At 39.5% G+C, this 23891-nt stretch overlaps 1 protein-coding gene across 3 annotated transcripts in view; it reads left to right on the top strand.

Moving 5' to 3' along the window:
* Positions 1 to 23891, top strand: part of ENOX1 (ecto-NOX disulfide-thiol exchanger 1) — a 303179-nt gene that overhangs the window by 120146 nt on the left and 159142 nt on the right. For all 3 annotated transcript variants that reach the window (XM_090258345.1, XM_090258343.1, XM_090258342.1), the window contains 2 exons: positions 3234 to 3446; positions 19730 to 19836. In XM_090258345.1, coding sequence (XP_090114471.1) covers positions 3234 to 3446; positions 19730 to 19836 — 320 coding nt within the window. The remainder of the gene's footprint in view (positions 1 to 3233; positions 3447 to 19729; positions 19837 to 23891) is intronic.

Genomic DNA, 23891 nt, shown 5'->3' with positions numbered 1-23891 from the left:
TGTACCGATTTTCCAAATTCTTACCATGGAAAAAGCCCATCTGCACAGCCTAGTTTCTAAACTGCACCCATATTCAGAGTTATGCCTAAGCATGTTCACAGAAAGTACTTGGAATTTTTAGAAGTGCGTCTGATGTGATTTTTATGAGCACTGTTAATTTCTTCCTACTTGAATAGCTTTGATAATGCTGCAATCTAAATCTTGTTTAAATTAGTTTATATAGTTTTCTGTTTTATCTGATCTTTCCAATGATTGCAAAATTGAATTTAGGTATTGAAAACACTTACATAGATATTGAAAATGACCTCTCCCAGTACACCTCTATAGCCATTCAGAGAATCACTGGCTTAGTGTTAGTAAATATAAAGTCACTTCTTACATGACAAAAGATATTGACTAGATTTACCAATTATGCCTTAACTCATGTTTTTTTGACATTTAATTTGAATGTCAGTATATCAGTCATGCACTGACCTACCAGTTTCAGAAAGTTCAGAAATGATGATAAAATTAGGAATTCTCAAAACTAAAGTACTTCTTTTAAGCTAATGGAATTCTGTCTATTATTATTTGTTAAAAGATTAGAAAGTCTCTTTCCTACTTAATTTTTAAATTGTATATTTTTAATTGCCCAATCCTAAGAATGCTGTTTATCTTTCTGCAAACTATCAGCCAATTATAATCTGTTCATGAACTCATACTCTAGGTCCAAAGGTGAACAACAATAAATTTTGACTTTTAGACAATTAAAGCAAACATATATTTTCTTCTGAGATTAGGATATTTATGAACTGAGTGACCACAAGCAAGAGAGAAAAGCTTCTGGTTTGCAAGGAAAAGAAAGATGGAACAGTGTTGCTTTCCCTCCGTGTAAGCTCGATAACAAAAACATTGAGGGTTTTTCTTTCTCTGTGTTATATAGAAATGAAAGTCAAAGCAAAGGGGAAAAATGTTACATGAAGTCAGTGTTCTCTTTTTTGTTGTTATTTTATCAGACCAAAAAAAAAGAAAAAATTTCTAACAAGCATTAGGTTTATTTCTGCTGTCTTTTTGGAGGTCCATTCTCCTAACATATATTGGCAGGAAGAGGGGTAGAGAATGTAAAGGAGGCAAAATTTATTCTGACTGTAAAGGCTGCAATGGGTCTTTCAGAAATATAAGGCTAAATTATGGGCCTCTCCATTGCCTGAACGTAGTGTTAAGTTGTATGATGGATTTTATCTTACACAAGCCACTCGGGTACGTGAAAGGAGATAAGAAACCACTGTAGCTGGAGCTCACTGAGGGTTGAACTTAGACTGAAATTCCAGAGGTAACAAAATTGTATGAGCCAGCTATGATACTGGACAAGTATGTTCTGTGCCTATGGGTTAAGATTTTCAAGAAAATGTGAGTCTTTCACTTGCAGCGTGCCTCGTGGGCATTCCCCAGAGCAGTTATCACCTCTAGCAAAAGTGCAAGGGCAGAAGGGGCAGGTATGCACAGAAAGAAAGCTTTAATGCCCAGCCTACACTGCCTCCCCACAGCAGGGGAGGGCCTAGAATGGCCCTATCAATAGCACTTTGATAATAGCCGCTTCTGTCCTGAGAAGGCAGAGCACACTCCGCACATACCGGTTAGGCTGATCCTGCCTTCATGCAGGGTGTATACCTCCTGGGCAAGCAGCAGCCACAGAGATGAAGTTGTAACCTGTCTGGGAGGAGCCTCTGGGAAAAATTGTACTCACAGTATTTCAACAGCACTCTATAAAATTCACAAAGGACTCCACAAATGGAGGTTTTGTGTCATGTGTAAAATACTAACAGCAATGGTTGACTGAAAAACATCTGGTGAATAAAATAAAACTCCTTTACCAAATATGAATCATCCTCTATTTGTTCATCTGGAGTGTATATATATATATATATATATATATATATATGTGTGTGTGTGTGTGTGTGTGTATGTGTATATATGTATACTTCATCTGGATTATATGTGTGTGTGTGTATATATATGTATGTGTGTTTATATATAAAAATATAATAGTATATAAACTATGTAATGCTGTATATTGCATGCATACACACACATGCAGACTGCATAAGGATGTCTCAAATGTCCCCGAGTGGAGGGAACATAGTAAGTACTCACTATTTTTCAAATGAATAAGAATCTGAATCTTCTATTCTAATTTTGCTCCTTATTTTTAGAATTCAGACTCTACCCAGTTTACTTTTTTTTTAAATGTAGTATATTTTTATTAAATTGCAGTTTCCAGAGGTAGAAAAGTGCCAATTGAAAACTCCTCCTTTTAAGTTTGCCTAGAAAATATGCAATGAGCCTTCAGCAGTAGGATTAATGTTGTAACAACTGATATATAACTTCCAGTTCTAATTAACTTAATCACCTTCAAACTTGCTTTTTCTCCACCTCCAAGCCATACAATGTAGGTTTGTTCCAGTAACCAATGCCAAACAGGCAAGTCTATTTGTTTTCTTTAAAATGAACTTTAGCACATTTTACCAGTGGAACTTCATTCCCCACTCCTAGCCCCCTCCCCCACTACATACACACCTTAAACCAGGTCAAATAGGTTTTCAATAGCCATTTTAAGCAAACATTGACTACCCCAGGTCCTCTTTTGTTGAAAGCAAGGAAATTTTCTATTTTTTCAGTCTGATCAAATATGTTATACTAAACCTAAAATGAAATTACAGTAATTGACTTATTCCTACTACTACCTAGGGGAAAATATCTTATATTACAACCAATTTTAAAGTAATTTAATCTGTTGTCCACAGTTTGACACTAACTCAGGTGATTCTATAAGTCAAAAAACTGGCATCACTGTATAATATTTCTGATGAAATAATAAATAAGTGAAGTGGATGCCACATAGATTACTAACAGTTTTCTGAGCCAGTCTTAAGAAAGAGAAATCAGGATTTGGAGGAAGAGTGAAATTGTACCAAATTGCAAAGAATGCCCAGAACAGATCTGAAATTGAGCTCATCGAGTTTGTAGATGAGACGGTGAATCTCCCTTTGTTTCTTGTGTGTCTGTGATGCCAGGGCGTTAGATGGGAAAAGAGAAGCTAAGTGATAATAGATGAGTAGTCTTAGGGAAACTAATTTGTCAAATTCTGCAAATGTATCCATTAGTAGGGCCAGTTCTGTCTTTTGAGAGGAACCAAGGTAAAGTATATTTTCTTGCCTTGGCATGATTTGTACTTGGCGGTTTTCCATTTCCAGATGATAGCAAGTTTTCTGAGGCTATCACAGTGCTTCTTTCCTGGATTGAAAGAGGGGAAGTGAATCGGCGTTCTGCAAACCAGTTCTATTCCATGGTACAGTCGGCCAACAGCCACGTCCGCCGGCTAATGAATGAAAAAGCCACTCATGAGCAAGAGATGGAGGAAGCCAAGGAGAATTTTAAAAATGCCTTAACTGGAATCCTCACTCAATGTAAGTAAGATTTTGGGAGCCATCTGTCTTACTGTGATTTTGCCTTTTCTTTTGTATTCATTTTATTTTTTTCATTTGGGGGTAAGTAGTTCAATAATTTCCCATTTACTTCATATTGAATGGCAAGCCTCATAACCTATTTCATGTTCTGTGGCAACTTGGAGGAACACGGACCCTGCCCTGAGAGCTTACTTCTCAAGGTGAGCAACGTTTCTGTAGCTTTTCCTCAGAACACCCAGCCCGGCAACCAGGTCAGGGCAGCCAGATGCACCTGTGCCTGCTCGACCGACCACAGTTCACACCACACCTGTGGGCTGTCCACACACACCTGCATGTCCTGCTCATGCTGACAGTAGGAAGAGACCCTGAACACATTGTCTTTGGGCTCTGTTTAGGAAGGCAGTACAGTCAAAAAATCTTCTCCTCAGGATCCTTTATTTGAGGTGAGCTTTTGACTGTCAACATGAGCAACTCAGGAGTAGAGGTTTTTTTTGTTTTGTTTTTTCTTTTCTGCAGTTTTTTTTTTTTTTTTTTTTGTCCCTTCTCCATTTGAAAAGCAAATTGCCTTAATTACTTAATGCTGGTGATTTTTCATGTCTATATCCTAAATTAATGAAGGGGTTTAAATGGGGCTTTTCCATAGAACAATACGGTAATTATCCAAGGCTCTATTTTAAAAAAAGGGTGTTTGGTTTGTTTGTTTGTTTTAATGGGTACTCTATCTGTGTCTGTAGCTAATGTCCCAGCGGCACACTTGCTGGGTGTAAGCCACTGAATGACACTGTAACAGTGCCATGCTCCATTTAATACCAAGTGCAGGGTCCCACAGAGGTGGGTAACACATGTGATTTACATATTTATTCTGAGAAAAGTGTTATTGTCAATGACATATGTCCCAAAATGCCTAACACCTCTTTCATTAGTGCAAACCCAAGGGATAATGTATCTGTTAGCATGGGAAAAGAAAGGGGATGAAAAACCAGGCTCTTTTGTGTAAAAATGTTTTATTATGACTTTGTTATCAAAAGATCATTTTTGTAACAGCGTAACATATCATCTAAGACACTCCCAAACATAAACAATGATAAGTGACCAGATATCCAGTATGAGACCAAGCTGGGCCACCTGTCTTTATAGAAAAGGAATAGGAAAAATAGAACTGCTCAGTCTCATTCAGCTGCTCTCAGACTACCTTACCTAGATTCCCCAGTAGTGAGGAATGTCCCTTTATCCAACTGTGTATGTCCAGCAGTTCTGAGGTTAGAGTTACTAGGGAAAGAATAAAGAACACTAATACTGATACAACTTTTCAAAGGACAGAAGTAAAGAATGGATTAGTGGGTAGAGGGAAGAAAGGGTGAATTAGTAATGAAGGAAAGGGAGAGAGGGAAAAGCCACACAATTCTAGTAATATAATATAATTCCTGTAAAGTTATGGCAAGAAGCCAAATGTCTGAACAATAGAATGATTGCTGGTATCCATTCTAAATAAATTCTCATTCCTGTGTGGTTTACAGTCCCACCTGGCAGGGAAGACTAAACCCTTGACTCTAACAATGAAGACCAAGGCAGCCACGTTATTAGAAAAGGGGAGGAATTTATTTTTCTTTGGAACTGTCTACTGAAAGAAGCACCTGTTAAAACAAGGACCCAATCATGTGGCTTGAAGAATGCAATGTGCCTGCCTAATATGACACAGGTACAAGCTGGCCTGGGTTTGAAATCCCTGAGAGCCAGACAAAGAAGACTAGTGTGTGATGATCCACACACATTTCATTAATGACAGAAGTCAGATCAGAAAATGAGGTTGAGATCTGTAGCAAACAGTGGATAAGGGGCTTCCAAATGGGGCTGAGCCTCTGGCCACAGGCAGTACTAACATCCATAGGCCTCTTCCCCTGGAATCTGCACCTGTAAGTGCATGTGGATGACCAAATGGGAATGATTATCTTTATAGCCAAGCTGCTTCACTCACTGGCTAAGAAGAAGGAAGTGAAGGGCTGGAGCAGGGCCAGGAATTCTGGAGGGAAACCCCATCTCATGGAAACCACAGGAGTGGAGATTACTCTCATAGCTAGCCACCTCTTAGGTACCTCAACTGTAAAGTATCAAAAATTGACTTCTTGCTTTTAATCCTCAAACTTGTTCCTCTTCTGGATTTTCCTTCCTATTTTAATAAATTCTCAAGCCAAAATCCTGTAATTTTTACACCCACCATCTCCCACCACCAAACCCCATTGTTTCCTCCTTCAAAAAGGCCCACTCTTCTTCATTTTAGCTGGTACCATTCCAGTGCAGGCTGCCTGAACATGATAATAGCCTGGTGTGCCAGTTAGATACTATGTCCACCTGTGAATCACAGAAAACTTTTTCTTAAATAAATGGAGTTTTTCTTCTCACAAACAGTAAAATCCTGATTTTGGTATTTGTTGGCACCAGTTCAGTGGTTCAAGGCCGTCAAGCCTGAGGTTTATATGATACGATAAGGTTTTCCTAGATGATTGTCTCAGACGACTGCTCTTGCTCTTACCATCACATCTATTTTTAATAGGCTGGAGTCACATAAGGAAAAGGAGGAAAAAAAGCAAAACTTCAGAGCAAGAAAGAAAAACTTGCCCAAAGATCCCCAGCAGACTTTCATTTATGTCTAACTGCAGAATTATTACATGTGGCCTTGCCTACCTACAAGGAAAATGGGAAATACACTTTTTTGATTGGGCCCTGTGATCTCTAGAATAAAACTGGAGTTCTCATAGTAAGAAGAAAGGGAGAATGGCTACTGGGCAGCATTTGGCAGTTCCTGCCATACATATAGGAGTGGGCAAAGGTAGGTTAACAGTTGTGAGTATGTGAAACACAGAGTATATTCTTGTATTATATAAGTTCCATACAAACAACTGTAAACCTACTTTTCCCCACCCCTATAGTTTTTCCCTTTCCACTTTACCCACTTCTTCAGGCCATTTTTCACACATCATCTGATATAATTCATATCCTTTCTTCCCCACTTAAACCCAGGTGGCTTCCCATTTCACTTTAAATAACATTCACTCTCCCTGACTTAAACAGCTCTCCATGTCTGTTTCTTCAATGTTAGTTTCTCCTCACTCACTAGGTGTCATTCTTCCTGCTGAGCCCTTCAATGCTACCTCCCACCTCTGAGCCCTTGCACATCTGTTCCCTATCCCCCCACTCCTTGCATGCTTGAATCCTTCTCCTTTATATCTTGGCTGAAAGGCCACTCCTTTAGAGAAGCCTTTCTGATCCACTCTCTTCTAGTAGGTTAACCATCACTGCATCTTATTAGGTCCTTTGGAGCACTTATCAAAGTTTGTGATGATTTAGTGATATGTCTGCTTTTGATTATTATAACAAGCACCACAAAGGAAATGACATGGCTCTTTAGTCATCAAATATATCAAGTGTCTGGAACATAGAAATGCAACAGGTATTTGGTGTTGAGTGAGTGAATGGCTGAGTAAATTGGGGGGGTGGGGGGGCAGAAAGGAAGCCTGAAACAGTGAGGTCAGAGTTTCCAGGGACCATATGAAGCAGCTTGACTTTGGTGTTAGAAATGTCTGCAAATAATGATGTTTCAACTTGCATGTGTAATCAAGCAGATCATAAAAAGAGCTCACTACCTATGCTTTCATTGGAAATTGCTATACTTTTCCAGACACTTGGTAGCAGGCTATGACATATGAGGAGAGTTGGAGTGGAAGAGTCAACAGAAAACTTCATTTTACATATCCCCAATTTTAACTAACTGTCCAAGAACCTTCACATTTCCCATATTCCTATTACTATTTGGGAGATTCCACTTAGCCCTGTAATTTGATTCTGGGAAATATTTTATGAGCCAGCAGATATCAACAGAGATTACAAAAGTTCTAGCTGATCTTGACAGCCTTCAGTGCCGGCTAAGAGGTACACATCCCAGCCATGGAGTGCCTGGGCAGCCTTCCAGTGAGTCCTTGAGAGCCAAGGTCCTTCAGGATGACTCAAAGGTGAGGGATACCTTAAGTGTGAGCCTGAGCTGGAATGAAGCCTGTAGGTAGAACAGGAAGACTGCATACCTCTCTGAGCAACCTCTGAATGTTTCATTCTCTCCTATGTGCTTTTATAAAGCTGACAGCTCCCCAGATGCAAAGGGGAACCAAGTCCTAACATTCATCATAAAAATCTTATGTAGGCGCTCATTTCATCATCCTTTGAATTTTAAATATATCTCATATCATGTCTGGTGGAGTTATGTTTATTTGTCACAACCATATTTTTTGGTTTCTCCAGCTCAGTTCAGTGTGTCGGGGTGACTCTAGTACTGGTGCATAGAGCCACTTTTAAAGCAGTATCTGCTAGATTCCACATCAATTTACATGCTCGCTGTATTTGCCAAAAGCAGAACCAGTCATATCTCCATTTTTCTCCTTTATATCCCCGGCAAACACCCTAGGAATCACATTTTGTCTTTCTCATTTGGAATTAGGTTAGGATTGTTACACACCAAAACTCAGGAATAGCATCTCAGCTTTCTTTCTCCCAAGTGGCTGGAACTCACCGATGATTCAGAAGTAGCCCTGAGTGTTCCCGCCACATAAAGGTCACGCAGTGTCATGCCATTCCCCACAGTGTCCACAGCAGCCTCCCATCAGAGAGCTTATATGTATTCAAATGGGCATTGATTCTGTCTGAGCTTTGGATTAACACATCATGGGGCAGCAACTGAACCCAGCCAAGAGCTTAGGGGAGAACAACATTTGTTCACTTCTGTTTGGGATCACTTTCTATTTCTAACCATGGATGTATACAGTTATCAAAGATGTTGGGAGAGAACATCATCTATCCTGGTGTGGAACCTGGGACTCTTTCTTTCTGGGCCAGCTGGGTAGATATCATTTGCTAGATATATAGGAAAGAGGAAAAAAAAATTCCAGAACATGCATATGATTTATCTCATTCATGTGTTACTATATCCTTATATCATCCTTGTCTCATGTTTATGTCATTTCTTAAACTGCCATTGGCAGAAACCCCCCCAGATTTCCCAGCTGAGTGACTTTTGGGTTTTGATCCTCTTTGCTTTTAAAAAATGTGTACTTCATAGGAGGTCCTCATAGGTCTGCCCACTTTCAGTTTTTCAGTTGTGAGCAGAGCTTGTCATTCCAAAGCTCAGAGAGAAGTTGTTTATAAAGTTCAAGAAGCATATACCACAACATTCAATTATTAATATGCATGCCAAGATGATCAATTGTGCATGCCTTGTTCTAGCACACATCGAATGAAAATTTAAACACTCCGTGATATTCCCACTTTGGTACTTTGCCAACATGCTTCCTGGTAAGAGAGCAGAGAGAGAAGAAAGCAATGTGGGAAATGACAAACAGGAAAGCAGATGGCAACGGGAAAGGTTTATTAATGTTAATTTTAGAATACATGCCACAAATATAGTGGACAGGAATGAGAAGCAGAAATTGTAGAATGTCAAAGCTAGACAGGACCTTAGGAACTCATTGGCTCCAACCCCTCATTTTATAGAGGTGGAAACTGAGGCTCGGAGTGGATGTGAGTGGTAATTTAGCAGTTTAGGGGCAGCTTAGAACCCAATACTGTTGGCTCCTTGTACAGTTTGCTTTCTACTACCATGTATTTTTGTATGAAAAAAATGATCAGAGGAAGATATTCTAACTTTAAATGTATAGTTCACAGGTGCGGTGGAAGAAGTGTGTTGGCATCACACTGAGTGTAAATGTAGTTAGAAAATGAAGCATTTATCTCTAGTACCTTCAACCGCTGTGCCAGATTTCAAGTTCAGCTTCTATTACACTTCCTCCAGGAGACCTTTTGGTCTACTATAACCATCTCCCTCTCTCCTGCCTTCTGCAGCACCTGTTAATACTGTCTACCTGAGCATTTAGTTATTTTCTAAGCATAAGGTTTTTGTTTATTGGTTGTTTTTTTCCTCTAGCATGATTTCACACTAAATAGAGACAGAGGCCATTTACTATTTTCATTTCCCACCTCACTGCACCACTCCCGGGTCTGTCATAATTCTTGTAAAGCACCTCAGTACAAATACTGGTTGTTAATCAAATATCATAGATAGAAATAACAGCGGTATTGGAAATTGAGCTGGAACCTAATAACTACTAAACATATTCTAAATGTTCGTTTTTTTTTAGTAAATAATGACCTCAACTGGCTTTGTGTTAATATACCATTCCTCCTAAAGTAGAATACACAGAATATACTTTGGTTTAGAATTTTACAGTAGTAGTATTACAGTACTGTTACTAATATTATTTTAGCCTGGAGATTGGGAAGGTTAGAACAACCATGAAAATTTACTTTATACATTTATGATAGGAATTGGCTTCAACCTCATCTTAGACCTTGAAAATAGTGAATAGTGGAGAGACTTTTGATTAGGCATGAAGAGATCCTGGTTCTCATCCCAGCTTCATCATTAATTAGCCAGGTGACTTTAGAAAAGTCTTTTAAGCTTCTTAGGTCTGTTTTCTCATCTCAGTAATGACAGGGTTTGACCATCCTCCTAAGTTTCCTTCCCACTCTTAAAAGTCTACAGTCTTTATCATATCAATGACTCTCATCCATTAATGTCTCTGAACATCTAAATACAAGCATGGCCTGGCTCCCAGCCATGATGTCAAATGCTCCTGAGCTACTCATAGAACAGAGAGAATCAGCCACGCACATGTCTATGGTTCTGCCTCACTGCAGAGGTTACAGCTGCTGGACAGCCCTGTGAATTTTGAGCCACGTTTTAATCCTGAGAGCATGTGGGACACCTGCTAGTGCTGCAAACTGTCCAGCATTAGGGAAGGCTGCACCTAGCCCTGACCACCTCCTCTGTCACGTCCTCATCTCTTTTCTTGATTAAAATAGTAAGTCTCAAGTGTTTGAATGAGTGATGAAATTCATCCACAAATATTTATCGGGTTCCTATTAAGTGTCAGATAGTGTGCTAAGTATGGCAGTGGCATGTGAGGGCTTTCTCATCTCCATGTGCACCATGACCCCCTTTCAGGCAGATTGGTGTCCTTGTCCATATTTCTTCTGCCTAAAAAGCTCTTTTTGAAATCACTTACATCTTAGGAACATCTCAGATAAACATTTTATTTCCACCAGGGGAAATTTGGCTCCTATGTCCCTGATGTGGAAAAAAAGTTTTTATGGAGTGTTAAAATGTTTTCCAGTGTCTGTGGTCATCGTTGCTGTCATTCATTTATCCATGGGGAAAAAATCCCCTAACTGCTTTAGCAGCTTGACAGGTTTTCTAGTTCTCCTCAAAATCATATTTGCCAATGTTTTAAGTATTGGAAACATAACTTTTATTAAAAATACCTCTTTGATCTTAGGGAATAAATGTCTGGAGAAAATATTTTCTTTATAAAAACTTCCCAATCCAGAATGAGCACAGAATTTCTGCTTCCCAGGGTACCACAGCGGACAGCAGTTACTTTAAGGCAGCGGTGATGTGTCCTTGACTCTGTGCAACTGAGAAGGAGCGCAGCATAACATTCATGCGCAAACAAAAGAAGTCTGGACGCAGAGAGAATGATGAAGGAGCAGCCACAGAGAAGTGAGAGCACTTCTGTTTAAGGAGATAAATGGCTTAAGTATGGAGACACCTTCTCTGTCAGGGTAGTTGTGTGACCCTCAAAGTCAAAAAAAAGTATTTACCATTTTCCTTTGCAGAAAGTTTGCAGACTCCTGTTCTGCAGGATCACAGAACTAGAAAGGATATTCAGGATTGCTAAGCCAACGCCCAGACCTTGGGATCTAAACAGACGGAGGCTCTCTTCAGGCCTCACAGCTTCTTAGAGTTGGAGCTCTGACGTGACAGTACAGGCTTCCTGACCCTCCCTTCCCTCTCACCTGCGAAAGGGTGCAACCCTGCGAGCATTTCCTGGGCCTCAGCTCCGTAAGTGTCCTCTGCTGAGGCTTATTATTCAACAACCGTGATAATTAGGCAGAATGCATTTTAGATTAAAGTGTGTGCTAAGATGCCTCAGTGCACTTTTGGAGAAGGGTAAAGGCAGGTCCTTGCTCTGTCATAACATCAAATGTTTGGCTTCTTTGCGGTAGAAAATTTCATTTACCTTAAAGTTCCGGCCTTCCCACCTCCTTTGGCACTCTCCACAAGCTCTCTTACCACACTTGCCTGTGATTCAATCATGTATAGGTTCCCCCCATCCAAAAATAGAGTGTTCCTAGCACGCCTTTTGTAAGCTCAGATGGAATAAAGTGAAAGCACAATTATCATTAATTTATAGGGAAAAATTTTTTAGGGTTTCCAGACCCCCAAAATAACCTACCAAATCATATTAAATACGCTTAATTACAGCTACTTTACAGTAAGCGTAACAGTCTTACACACTCTCTTAGGCTTTTCTTATTATGTCTTAGGATACATCTTGTTACTGGATGCACAAAATAAATCTAAAGGCACAGATGCTCACAGATTCGGTTCAAAGCTCTGGGGCTTGATGCTGAGAGGCCAAGTGTGTTTCCCAAGGAAGGAGCTTAATGGAGCCACTGTTGATGCTGGGGGTGCCTCTGTATCGACTGCTGCAAAACAAATAATGCTATTTTCGCTTTTCTTCATAAAATTAAAAATCCTCTTTGGATTTATTTTGGTTAAGAGAAACAGATACTGAATATTAGGTCTTTCATAAAAATGAAGTGTCATAAAGCAAACTTTAAAATAGAGGGGGATACTTGTATATGGTTGTGTGCCACCACCCACCCCACCCCCACCCCCCAAAGGGCTGAGGGGACCAGAAGTGTTTTGGATCTTCTTATCTCCAGCATCTAGCACAGTGTCTGGTTCCTTACACTTCACAGTACTTGTAAAGCTTTGGCCAATAGTGTAAATACATATAAAAATGGTACAAACTTGCTAGATTTGTGGTAGCCAGAGGCAGAGGGTAGGAGTGGGGAAAATGAGTGATGGGGGATCAAAAGGTATAAACTTCCAGTTACAAGTAAGTCCTGCATTGCTGTGTGGCTCGGTTGGAGCGTCATCCTGTACACCAAAAGGTTGCCATTTGATTCCCTATCAGGGCACATACCTAGGTTGTGGGTTTAGTCCCTGCTCAGGGCACATACAGTAGGCAACGAATCAGTGTTTCTTTCACATTGATGTGTCTTTCTCCACTCTCTCCCTTCATCTTTCTCTAAAAAACAATAAAAACATATTCTTCAGTGAGGATTTTTTTTTTTTTAAAGGAGAAGCAATACCAAAAGCCACATCTCTCACCTTCCTGCTGGGTAATCACCCTTAGCAAGGAGTCAACCACTGAGTCTGTGGACTTGTTTCTGTGATCCATAATGGAGCTGAAAATGTAGATTATCTCTGGTGCAGAGAACTGCTATCCTATAACTCATGCCTATTCTTATCGATTACCAACTATTGATAAGGGGATAGGAAAACAATTTGAAAAACACTTAGTGGGCATAAAATTGAAGTGCAATTTGGCTGTCAAAAATTGATAACTAAGATATTCTTCTATCCTTCCCACTGCTAAGAATTTCTTATAAAGGTATTTATGTAAGACTGCCAGGAGATATGTCTGAGGATGTTTGGACTGCAGCCTTATTAATGTACATATGAATAGATTTCCAAGATATGTTAAGTGAAAAAAGCAAGGTGCAGCACAGTGTATATAATATTAGCATTTTTGTATAAGTGAAAAACAGGTTACACATAGAAAAATATACACAGTGTGTACTATCTGCACAGCGTTTTCTCTGAATGAATGTGCTAGAACCTGCAAGTTACCTTTAAAGAGAGAAATTTGGTGGAGTGGCAGTCAGAATGGAAAAGAAGACTTTGCTTTTCATTTCACTCCTTTTTTCTTATGTATGTGTTATTTTAATTAGTCAGTAAGGACAACCTAGGCAAGAGGATTTACTGGATTTTAAAAGCCAAATGAATGCATTATATTGTAAGAAACTATTAAAATGATAATATTCTCATGGATTTTTGTTGTTAATTTCCAGAATATTCCAATATATGCATTAATGAGGGGATCTACAGTGCCTTAAAATGTACTGGGATTTATACAAAGCTTAAGAAGTCACTGCCCATCTAATATCTTTTCATTTATTTGAACAATATCACCATTTTCTGCTTGCTTGAAATTTGCTAAAAACATCCTGTTTCTTTTTTTATAATTTGATCAGCATGTTTCTCTTTCTTTCTATCCCTGTCCCATTCCCCAGAGGAACGAAATCTTCATCTTCATCTAGTCAGGAAGTTCAAAAATGTCTGCTCTCAGGCCTCAGGTATAATGTGGCTGTAATGGGGTCACAATGTCATGCAGTGTTCCTTTTACTCATCTCAAGAAAAAAACCCAGAATGCCCCTTTTCCTCCTCAACTTGAAATTCTAGTCAATGCCTCCTTAATGTATGGCTTTGACCATATTAATTTTCTGTTTCCTGGGCTTCCTGCCAGGCAGACTTACAGGCTCCTCTGAGCTCAGGACTCAGAGCCGCCTGAGTGAGTGAGCAGAACTACCTCTGGGAATCTCTCATAGCAGCTTCCTCTTACCATGTCCCTGTCATGTTTGACACTAACTGCTCCTCCCTCTGGCTTTATCTGGCTCCTCTGGGTGTCCTGAGAGCCCAAATCACTTACTACCTTCCCTCCATTATAATTCTTCAATGCAGTTCCAAGGCCCATCAGTTCCACCCAGCTTTTAATATTTAAAAACAACAATAACAAGCTAGGGTAGAGGTCTGCTATTTTGTTTGTTATATACCTTTGAAAATCTCTTATGAGCTATTCATAGATGATTTGGGGAAAATGTTATCCCTTAAAGGAAAATGAAATTTCCTCTGAACCCTATGGTGTTAAGGCTCTATCAAAAGCCCAGATAGCATTAAAAACAAAAATTAAGCTTGGAAGACCTGTTTGAGGTTCTCTATTTAGGCAGGCCTACTGCAGGTAAGAACTTACTTGCTCCAGATATTTGGAACATAAATGGATTTAAGGCTCTTTCATGGCTCTTTAGCTGGAACAAAAGATGCAGGCAGTTCAGGAACTCAGAAAAAGAATGCAGTCAGGAGGACATGAAGGAGAAAGGGCTGTGTTTGTGTTCTTTGGAGGAACTAACTTTTCCACTGCTTCCAGTGCTTTTCTGTCCAGAGCTCAAAATTCAGGAGTGTTGTGCAGCCCAGGAATCTGAGGTCTTGTGTTGGATGCTCTGTTCCTTCCCAGGAAGCTTGTTTTAATTTTTCTGTTTCTGGGTAAATGGATGTCCTGTTCTGAGCTTTCCTTCCCTGAGAAGACTGAAAACAAGTTCTTCTCAAGATCACATATAAAGTTCTCTCTCAAGTAAGGATTACGCTCTGAACTCAGCAGATGTCCAAACATTTGGGGGTGGTAGAAAATACCGAAAAAAGTTTTTAAGTTACTTGGTCTTATGGATTTTTTTGAAAATTTGAATAATATATACCTATATGTGTGTACGTTATATGTATGCATGTTGGTGTATATGTCTCCTCACTTGAGCTTGTATAAGATAGTGAATAATCAACCACTAATGGAGTGTTAAATTTATTAAACAAGGAGGCCATTAGATAGGATAGCTCCAAGGCTGTGGTGGCCCAGGTAAACAAACCAAAATCTAAGCCTTTCAATGCCTCAAGGTCACACGATTGAAATCTACGGATAACCAATCACAAACAGCCAATTAGGCTTTAAGCTATGGCCAATCAATAATTTGCTTGTTTTCCTTCTGTCTTTTCTCTATAAAAGCTTCTCTTTAGCTCCTGTTGGTAGAACATTCCTAACTACTTCCAGTTTGGCACTGTCTGATTTTAATCAATTTTTGCTCAAATAAACTCTTTGTATTTTTAATGTGCCTCAGTTTATCTTTTAAGAAAAGGTTTGTAGCCTTAAAAAGTGAGGACCAATTTTATCACAGCTCTGTTTATCCTTCCTTTGTGTTCATTGATACCTGATGGATATATATGAAAGACTCTATTGTGACATCTGAGACTGACATTCAAGCATATTTCTGAAAAGCCAATCACTTAATTTATCTTATGATTCTCAAATAACCTAATTTAGTCAAAACACTTGAAACACAGGATTAGGGGAGAAAGATTTGCAAGGTGTGAAGGGTAAATTTAAATTTTCTGACTGAAAGCTCTTTCTGTTGATAACACTTCCAGAATGTTAAGTATACTGACTGCTGTAGGCTCATGTGGTCATCAGCCACAACTCTGTAGACCACTAGCGGTGGTGAAGGCACTGGTGGGAGTTGATCTGAATTTGTTCTGCCTGTAGCACAACTTTCTATATGCTACATTTTTCAACAAATTCTAGTGCCAGCCTATCTACTATTCACCTCTTCTCTGAGCTTATAAGTAGAGTTTTAAATACAGTATTCCCTCACTTATCACGGATATTACGTTCCAGACACCCCTCCCCCTCCCGCGAAGTAGGAACCTTACGTTTATTCTACACTCTTAAACCTACATAACTTTAACAACATATGTTTACAGTACCACAAAATCCTGCGATATAGTGAAAAATCCATGATAAATAATTAAATATAATATTTTTTAAAATCCCGCGATACAATGAGGCCGCGATAAGTGAATCGCGATATAGCGAGGGACTACTGTATCCCATTTAGTTAGTAACTGTTTGTAGCTTCATTGTAGATATAATGAGTAGTATGAATACTACTGAAGAAGCAATGAGGGGTAGTCAAATTTATGGTCCTATGTTGATGTTCCCTGCTGGAGACAATAAAGAGTGTATGGTCTTTATATGTGACATCAATTGTATGGTCATTGCATTTATGATTTTATAAATATGCTGTCTTTGAATCACATTCATTAATGCATAGGCTTTGAGGTGGTGTTTCCCTAATGATGATGAATCCATGCTGATTCAAACACTCTTTTTGAATCTTGTTGTGTACCCAAGAACTTATACTTGGAAGTCAAAAGTAAACTGGGCCATAGAAATACCATGCGGGTATTTTTTATCCTAAGCTGAGTTACATAATTTTTGTTTTGTTTTGTTTTGTTTGTTTGTTACTCTGTGTGGGTAAAGTAAAAACTTAATAAGAAAAGAAGTATAAAATTAATCACATTTAATTTTGCTTTTAATTAATTACCCTATTGAAAAGAATACAGATACATGAAATCGATGAAGGCCCAGAAAATTTAAAACATATCTCTTTAAGTTCTGACTTCTTTCTGAACACCCAGGATGTATTTCAGCTCCATCTGGATGACCTGCAGGCATCTCGAATTCAGCATGTCCAAGAGCAAATTCCTGAACTCTTTCTCAAACCTTCACCTGTGCCACCTTTTGGTCTCTGATATACTTACCAAGCTGGAGTCTTCCTGGTCTCCCTCCTCTTCTCCCTCATAGCAAGTCAGCCACACTTGTGTCCTATCCACTTGCCCTGTCAAATGACTCCTTGCTTCTCATCCACTCCAGTGTTCAAGCCTAATCATTTCTTCCAAGGAAATTCTACCCCGATCTGCCACCTCTGGTGTACCATGTAAAGTTCACAATCTGACTTGGCATACATGGTCCTTCCTTATTCATTCTCACTCAGCATTAGCCCCATCCCCACCATCTATGTTCACATGAAGTCCTTTCACCTTCCATGACAGCCTTTGAACTGGCAATCCTGCCTTTTCAACTGAGCAAGTATTGAGTCACTGTTTAAGAACTAGCAAAATTTTGCCTTCTTTGGGCATGTTCCCTGACCCCAACTATTAACTTAGTTACTGTGTCCCCACAGGTAACATCCATACCTCTCTTGTATAAGTTAATTATCTACTTGTCTTACTTTCTCCCTAGAGACTATAACTTCATTAAGGGCAAGGATGTGTCTTCACCATCTGTTTCTAGCAATCAGTCAAGTGTCTGGTAACCAGTAGGATCGCAGATGTTTGCTGAATAAATAAGTGAGTGAATGAGTGAATTGTACTTATGCCCTGGGATATGGTAATAGCATGTTCCAAGCAACTGAGGCTCTTCGCCTCAAACAGGGACTATCTGCTATAGTACATGACTTGAGTAAATATTAGGGGATCTAGTTTTACCCTTGAAAGTGTGCAGTTTTTGGCCATTCCATCTTTCTTCTCATTGCTTTCCCTTCTGCATTCCTCAACATGCATCCCTGGTCTCTCTCACCTCCCCTTCCCTCCCCCCAACACACAACACACAAATTTCCTCCTTAGTGTATCTCCTTTATTAACAGCCTTTCCTGATTGATGGCAGAATTTTGACCATCACCACCCAAGTTCTCAGCCTCAACCCTTACTGTCCCTTCCCCTCGAGGACACCACAGTTCTTGTTCTTCTAAATTATGCCCATGAAAGAGCTCTGCTATTAAAAGAAATGGGGCCCATTGCTCTTTAAAAATCTCACAATCAGTACCACCTCTATTCCTGCGAGATAATCTCATCTGACAGTGGAGTCCACCACAGCATTTTGAGCTGACTGCTCTGTGTTGCCCATTCAGAAGGCAGCTTGAAGTTCCCCATGAAACCAGTCTGCATGTAGACAAAACAACAGGAAGCCCAGGGAGCCAGGCTATAGCGTTCTCCTCTGCCAGCCATGCGGCCCACCCCAGAGTTTGGTGGTCAGGTGAAAGGCAGCCCTTGGACAGCTCAGCCTGACTAGTCTGTCAGTCTTCTTCCAGGTGAGCTAATGAGAGGGAAACCCCTCACACTCCAGGAGAGTGTGAGATAAACGGATGGCAAATCCTCCTGTTAAAATTGAGTGCAATAAACTCATTGTGTGACATGATAAAGTCTGATAAATAAGGAGGTTTGCAGGTGGGATTCTCTTGAGGTGGAAAACAGTAAACATAAAAGCCCCATATGAAAACTACCCATAGATCGGAAAGTAGCTGCTTATTAGTATTATAAGATATTTACAGTGTGGAAAGTGAATGGAATATGCTTTGTTCCTATGCTCCATCACCCATTTGTTTATTTTCTGTGCTTATTTTAAAAATTGTGGCACTTGGTGTTGTTCGTCTGTGCAGATTACCCTGTTAGTCCTGGACATTCTTTGGACACCTGGAAGATTTGGAAGAGCTTTGATGTCCTTTTTTATAATAGAGCCTTGGAAATCACTTAAGAAAAATTTATGTTTGATAGAGTTTTAACATCTATGAGAAGCTAATTTTAACTATGCCTTTCTAACTAAATATTTAGAAGGTTGTGTTTAATTGTATGGTTGTTTCGGTGATATAATTTCCTTAATCCCATGCTTCTAGATCTATAAGTGTTTAAGCAAGACTGACTCTGCAGTTCGTTGGCCCCACCCATAGCATCCACTACTAAGAGCCCATCCCTTTCTCTCTATAGTTTTGTTCACAATCCTTCAACATTTATCATTCCATTAGCACCAGGCCTGTAAATCACAGAAGTTCTAAATGAAGTCAAAGTGATAGAGTTGGGACTTCAAGGGGTTTGGGAACCAGCAGGAGGGAAGCATTATGAAAGGGAAAAGGGAATAGCAGAGTGGTTCATGGCCATGATGAACTCTGGAGGGTGCCATATGGTGTCAAAATAAGACTTACATGCCAGTGCTGCAGGTGTGGTGAGCCTTGATCTGTCTTGAAGTGGAGACAGTGGCTCCAATTACCTGCTGGAGGGCTGGAGGGCTGGCTGTGTTGGGTGTGGCAGGGGAGGAAAAGGAGCCAAGGAGTAACAATAGCCCTGGAATGAAGGAGATACGTGACACAACTACTTCTCACTGCTCCAGGTTAGAACGTGGACATGGTAATGTATTCAGAGAGCTCCATGTAACTCCATGAGATGGAGACCACAAGAGAACAAGATCTGCGTTTGGCTCTTCCTCATTCAGCCACTCCACCACAGCTTTACTTCCAAGACCCCAACTGAGACATGACATTGTCTGCCTTATCTATATGCCAACACCAGTGCCCAAAGCATCTATAGATATAGGTATATAGATATAATAAGTCACATTTTTAAACGATGTGAATGAAGAATGTTTGGATGCAGATGCCAATAAACTAGTTGCAGCATATTTAGAAGTTGTTTTAACCTAAAGTTATGGAGGCAGACTCGAAGAGAGACATCCCCAACCTTGCTAAAATGTAAGTACAAAAGGCACAAATTGGATGGATATTGATGATGTTATTTCTACTGTGACATCATCCATAGACTCCTAGTGTCTTTGCTTTGCTTCCCTAAAGTGATCACAACATAAATTACTTGTCTTGTTTGACTTCCTTGTTCACCAAAGTTGAGCAGATTGTGGCCGTTTTCAACGCTTCTACCAGACAAAAAGCTTGGGACCATTTCTCGAAAGCTCAGCGCAAGAACATAGACATTTGGCGAAAGCATTCTGAGGTTGGTGATTTTATTATTACTTTTTAAACACCATCACACAGCTGGATTGGCAGAGAATAGTGTGGCTGCAGCCATTATGGTTTTTGTTACAGTGGGCGGTCATCTTGCCATTGTCCTGTCTCATTGTCACCTTCAAATCCAGCTCAGATTTGTTCCTTACCCAGAAAAGCAGCTGACTTCATGCTTAGAGGACAGAGTGCTTTTCTCCCCTGCAAAGGGAGAAAATAATGTCTTGCATTCATAGTAAAGAACTCAGAAATAAACCAAAGCACTTTGCCTAATGATTATGAAGTTAAGTGTAACAGAAAACTAGCTTTTAATAAATACAGAAATCTTTTTATGTTTGTTTGTTTGTTTTTTTACTGTTCTACAACATGATGGTGATAGTTTGTTCTTTGAGCTAGAAATGGCAAGTTTGCCTTTCATCCACATTTTCTCACCATTAGCAATGCCTCAGTCCCCTGTGCTAGCCAGTAAATGATAATCACACCTCTCCTAGAACATAGTTCCTCAGGGGAGTGAACAGCCAGACTAGCCAAGTCTACCTTTCTGCATCAATGCATGTGTGAAGTGTGAGTATTAACCCCAAGGAAAGAGTCCAGAACTTGACCTTCTTTGCCAGAATATGTCATTAGTCTTTGGTCATCGGCTGTTATTTTTAACTCCACAGTGTAGTGTACGCTTTGAACCTGTGATTTAAAAGTAAGTATACTGTCTTTGTTTGCTTTTTCTTTTCTTTAAATGAGAGAATGTTTTTCATGTGGATGCCTCTCCATCTCTAGCATGTTCCTATCAAAGTTCTCTAAATGATATTCCCCTTTCAAAATCCTAAACTTATAGAAGGTAAGGTTTATTTATTTAATGATTTTGACTCACACTTGTAAAATAAGCATTTTATATAGAGTTTGAAGAACCACAAACTACTGTGATATCAATCCTGTAGATAGCATTTTAAGTGCCCATTAACTAATGCTAAATTACAGTTGAATACCAATGGCACTAGATATAATATCCACATGAATACCAAATGAATTCTTTATTATCACTGTTGTTATGGTGAGTACCGAATGACTTCACAATAATGGGACACTTAAAGGGCTAATGCAATTTATTGTTAAGAAGGACATTTTTTATTTTGTTCACAAATGCCTAGGAAGGTGGTTGGTGAATGATACAGTTCTGTCCCTCTGTTCAGGGTTATGAGTGAAGAGGAGGTGTGATTTCTCTTTAATTTTTCAGGGACCAGAAAAACAAAGGATGCTTCCCTAGTGCTCCCCAGACCGTGTATCCAGTCCAGAGTCAAGGTTGATTTTCCAGAGGAAAGAACCCTTGTTAACGATGAAATATACAAATTGAGAGTTATGAAACACAAATAAGAATCCACAAACTATGATTCAGAATTTGGAATAATCTGTGAATTGTATATATTTTTTTTATGTAAAAACCAAACATTATTAAAAGAAATACAAGGAAGATGCCCCCAATGGAATTTATTTATTAAAAATTGTGTATTTATTCTTCTGTGTTTAAACTTTAGTCACCATCTCCATTTGATGCAATACAGTTATCGAGACTTTTTTCCACTGCTCAGAACAGTTTTGAACTCGTTGATCTCGATGCCTTTTAGTGCTGCCATTTTTTTGCTTGTTTGTTTCACCTCTTCCCGGCCACATCAGCAAAACATTTCCCTTTGAGGACTTTTTTCATCCAGGGAAACAATAAAAAATGGTGCTCGGAGAAAGATCAGGTGAATAGGGAGAGTGGGGCAGAGAGGTCATGCTGATTTTAGTCAAAAACTGCTAAACACTAAGTATGATGTGGGCAGGTGTGCCTGTAAATCACCCATCATGAAATGGGTAAACACCTTTAAAGAGTCTTAAAAAGAAACTCACTGAAGTCAAATGCAGCCTCTCACAACAATGCCAGTTAGTACACTGATACAGATGGGTTCCTAGAACACTCACCCAGTGGAAAAGCCTGTACTACAAGGGGCCCACTCTCTAGAAGATAATTACATTTTAGAGGGTGGGGGGCTTGTACTAATAGAAAAGTAAGTGACATGATGCTGAGTAAACCTGTGTATAAAAAGGCTGTCATTAGTAGGTGAGTGTCAGCAAATAGCATTTATTGATTTTTGTCACACTTCCAGCTATGTCTGGTCCCCTTCTGCTGGCCTCCCATGCTGGTGCTGGGACGGTCCTCCCCACTGCTGAGTAGGACGCAGAGGGCTTCCAGCTTTGTTCCTAAGAAGCCTGCTTGCTTGCTCCCTGCTGAGAGGTAGATGTGGGTGTAGATGAGGTCCTGAGAGGTGATCCTGAAAATGGTCTCTATGACTCCCTGCCACTCCCACCACCTCTTTTGGTAAACTACGAAATGGATTTCCAAATTGCCTTTGATTTTCTCTCCTATGCGTTGCTTAATTGATTAAGTACCAGTTGGTAATTTAACATTGTTGATGATTTCTCAGTTGCATATAAGCTTGATAATTGGCTTGATTTTTTCCATGTTCCTGTGTACAGCACCTGTTAATTATCTGCAACACCTTTACAGATTTATTAGTGTGTACTAGTGATTTACTGTTGAACCAGAGGCACCCTGTGGAAACACCCTCAGCTTTTTTTTCCTTCCCATTTTTGTCCTCTCTGATGCCCTTCCCCACAAGAACAGCTACTGTATGACAGTTTGTCATTAATTGTAGGGACTACACAACAGGCTCTTTCAGCCTCATTTATTCTTTCCACCTGACTTTTCCTTGTTTTAAGTATTTTCAGGCCACCTCTTTGGGAATTGAGCCCTTTGTCAGAAAAATTAGCTGTCCACAACCTAAAAACTTCCCCACTAATCATATGGGCCATCTGCCCCCCCGATACCCAATGGTGTTATTTAAGGCAGAATTGGCATCGCTTTCTGCTGGGTGTTACAGTCATGTAAGGAAGCATGAGCAATCATCCTGGTGGCCTTTCAAGACTGCCCTGTGATGGGTGTTCCTGTCCCAGGGAACTTGCCTCTCTGCCTACCCCTCTCCCTGTCCTCTGCAGTGGTGATTCCCAGGGTTCAGAGTTGACCATGCAAATACTGTTAGCAGTAAACACTTGCCTTTCCATCACACTCCAGTCAAAATCTGTGCACTACACAGAGACAATGAGAGAACCTGTAACACAGGCTAACATGTGCACATCGATTGAATGGACCCTAGAACTAAGCTTAAAGTCATGCCCTTAATACATTAAGTGTTGTAATTTACTTTCATTGCCACTCAAAATTTTATTTATTATAAAGTGAAATTATTTTAACTATTTTAATTCTTTGACTTTTACTTAGAGACTTCAATTTAAATGAGGTAATAAGAGGAAAATGCAGTCCCCCTTTTTTTTCCTGAGGACTGTACATATAAGAGAACAGAATGGATGAGGATTGACAAATATATAGTATGTAGATTGATATTTACAATAATATAATTATTTAACAAATGCTTACAATGTCCTGATTTTTAGACATACCTGTAAAAACTGTATTCTGGACTTCTGTACTTTTTATGAGTTTTCACATGCATGCTTGCATTCAAATAGCCTTTATTATTGTACTGCTATCCGCCATTTGTGTGTGAGTTGACAAAGGCACCAAGAAATTAAATGCCTTGATTACAGTCACTCTAATAGGATATGATACCAAGATCTTAAAGTGATGCTAAAACAACCATCACAAAGAAAACAATAAACTCTACACAATAATGTGAAACATCAGAAAAAGAAGGCATCTTTTTTATTTTGTCCTCCAACATTTTTTTGAACTTTACTACTTGGATATCTGAATGGTGTGTGTGTATGTGTGGTGTGTGTATGTGTGTTGATCACATATGGACACATCCTCACATGCAGGGGCACTATTTTGCATGAAGAATAGTAGTGGTCTGCATTTTCAATGTGGAGAATCAAGGGCCTAGCATGATACTAAGTATCTTAAATAATACATTAACTTATTCTCAAAATTATGATCCTCACAATATTTCAGTAAGTAAATTGAGTCTAAGAGAGATTAAGAAACATTTATAAAGC

Source organism: Furipterus horrens, unplaced genomic scaffold (assembly GCF_987537825.1).
Source record: "Furipterus horrens unplaced genomic scaffold, mFurHor1.1.pri manual_scaffold_12, whole genome shotgun sequence".
NCBI lineage: Eukaryota > Metazoa > Chordata > Mammalia > Chiroptera > Furipteridae > Furipterus > Furipterus horrens.
The sequence above is the reverse complement of the archived record's forward strand: the minus strand, read 5'-3'. Positions and strand labels throughout refer to the sequence as shown.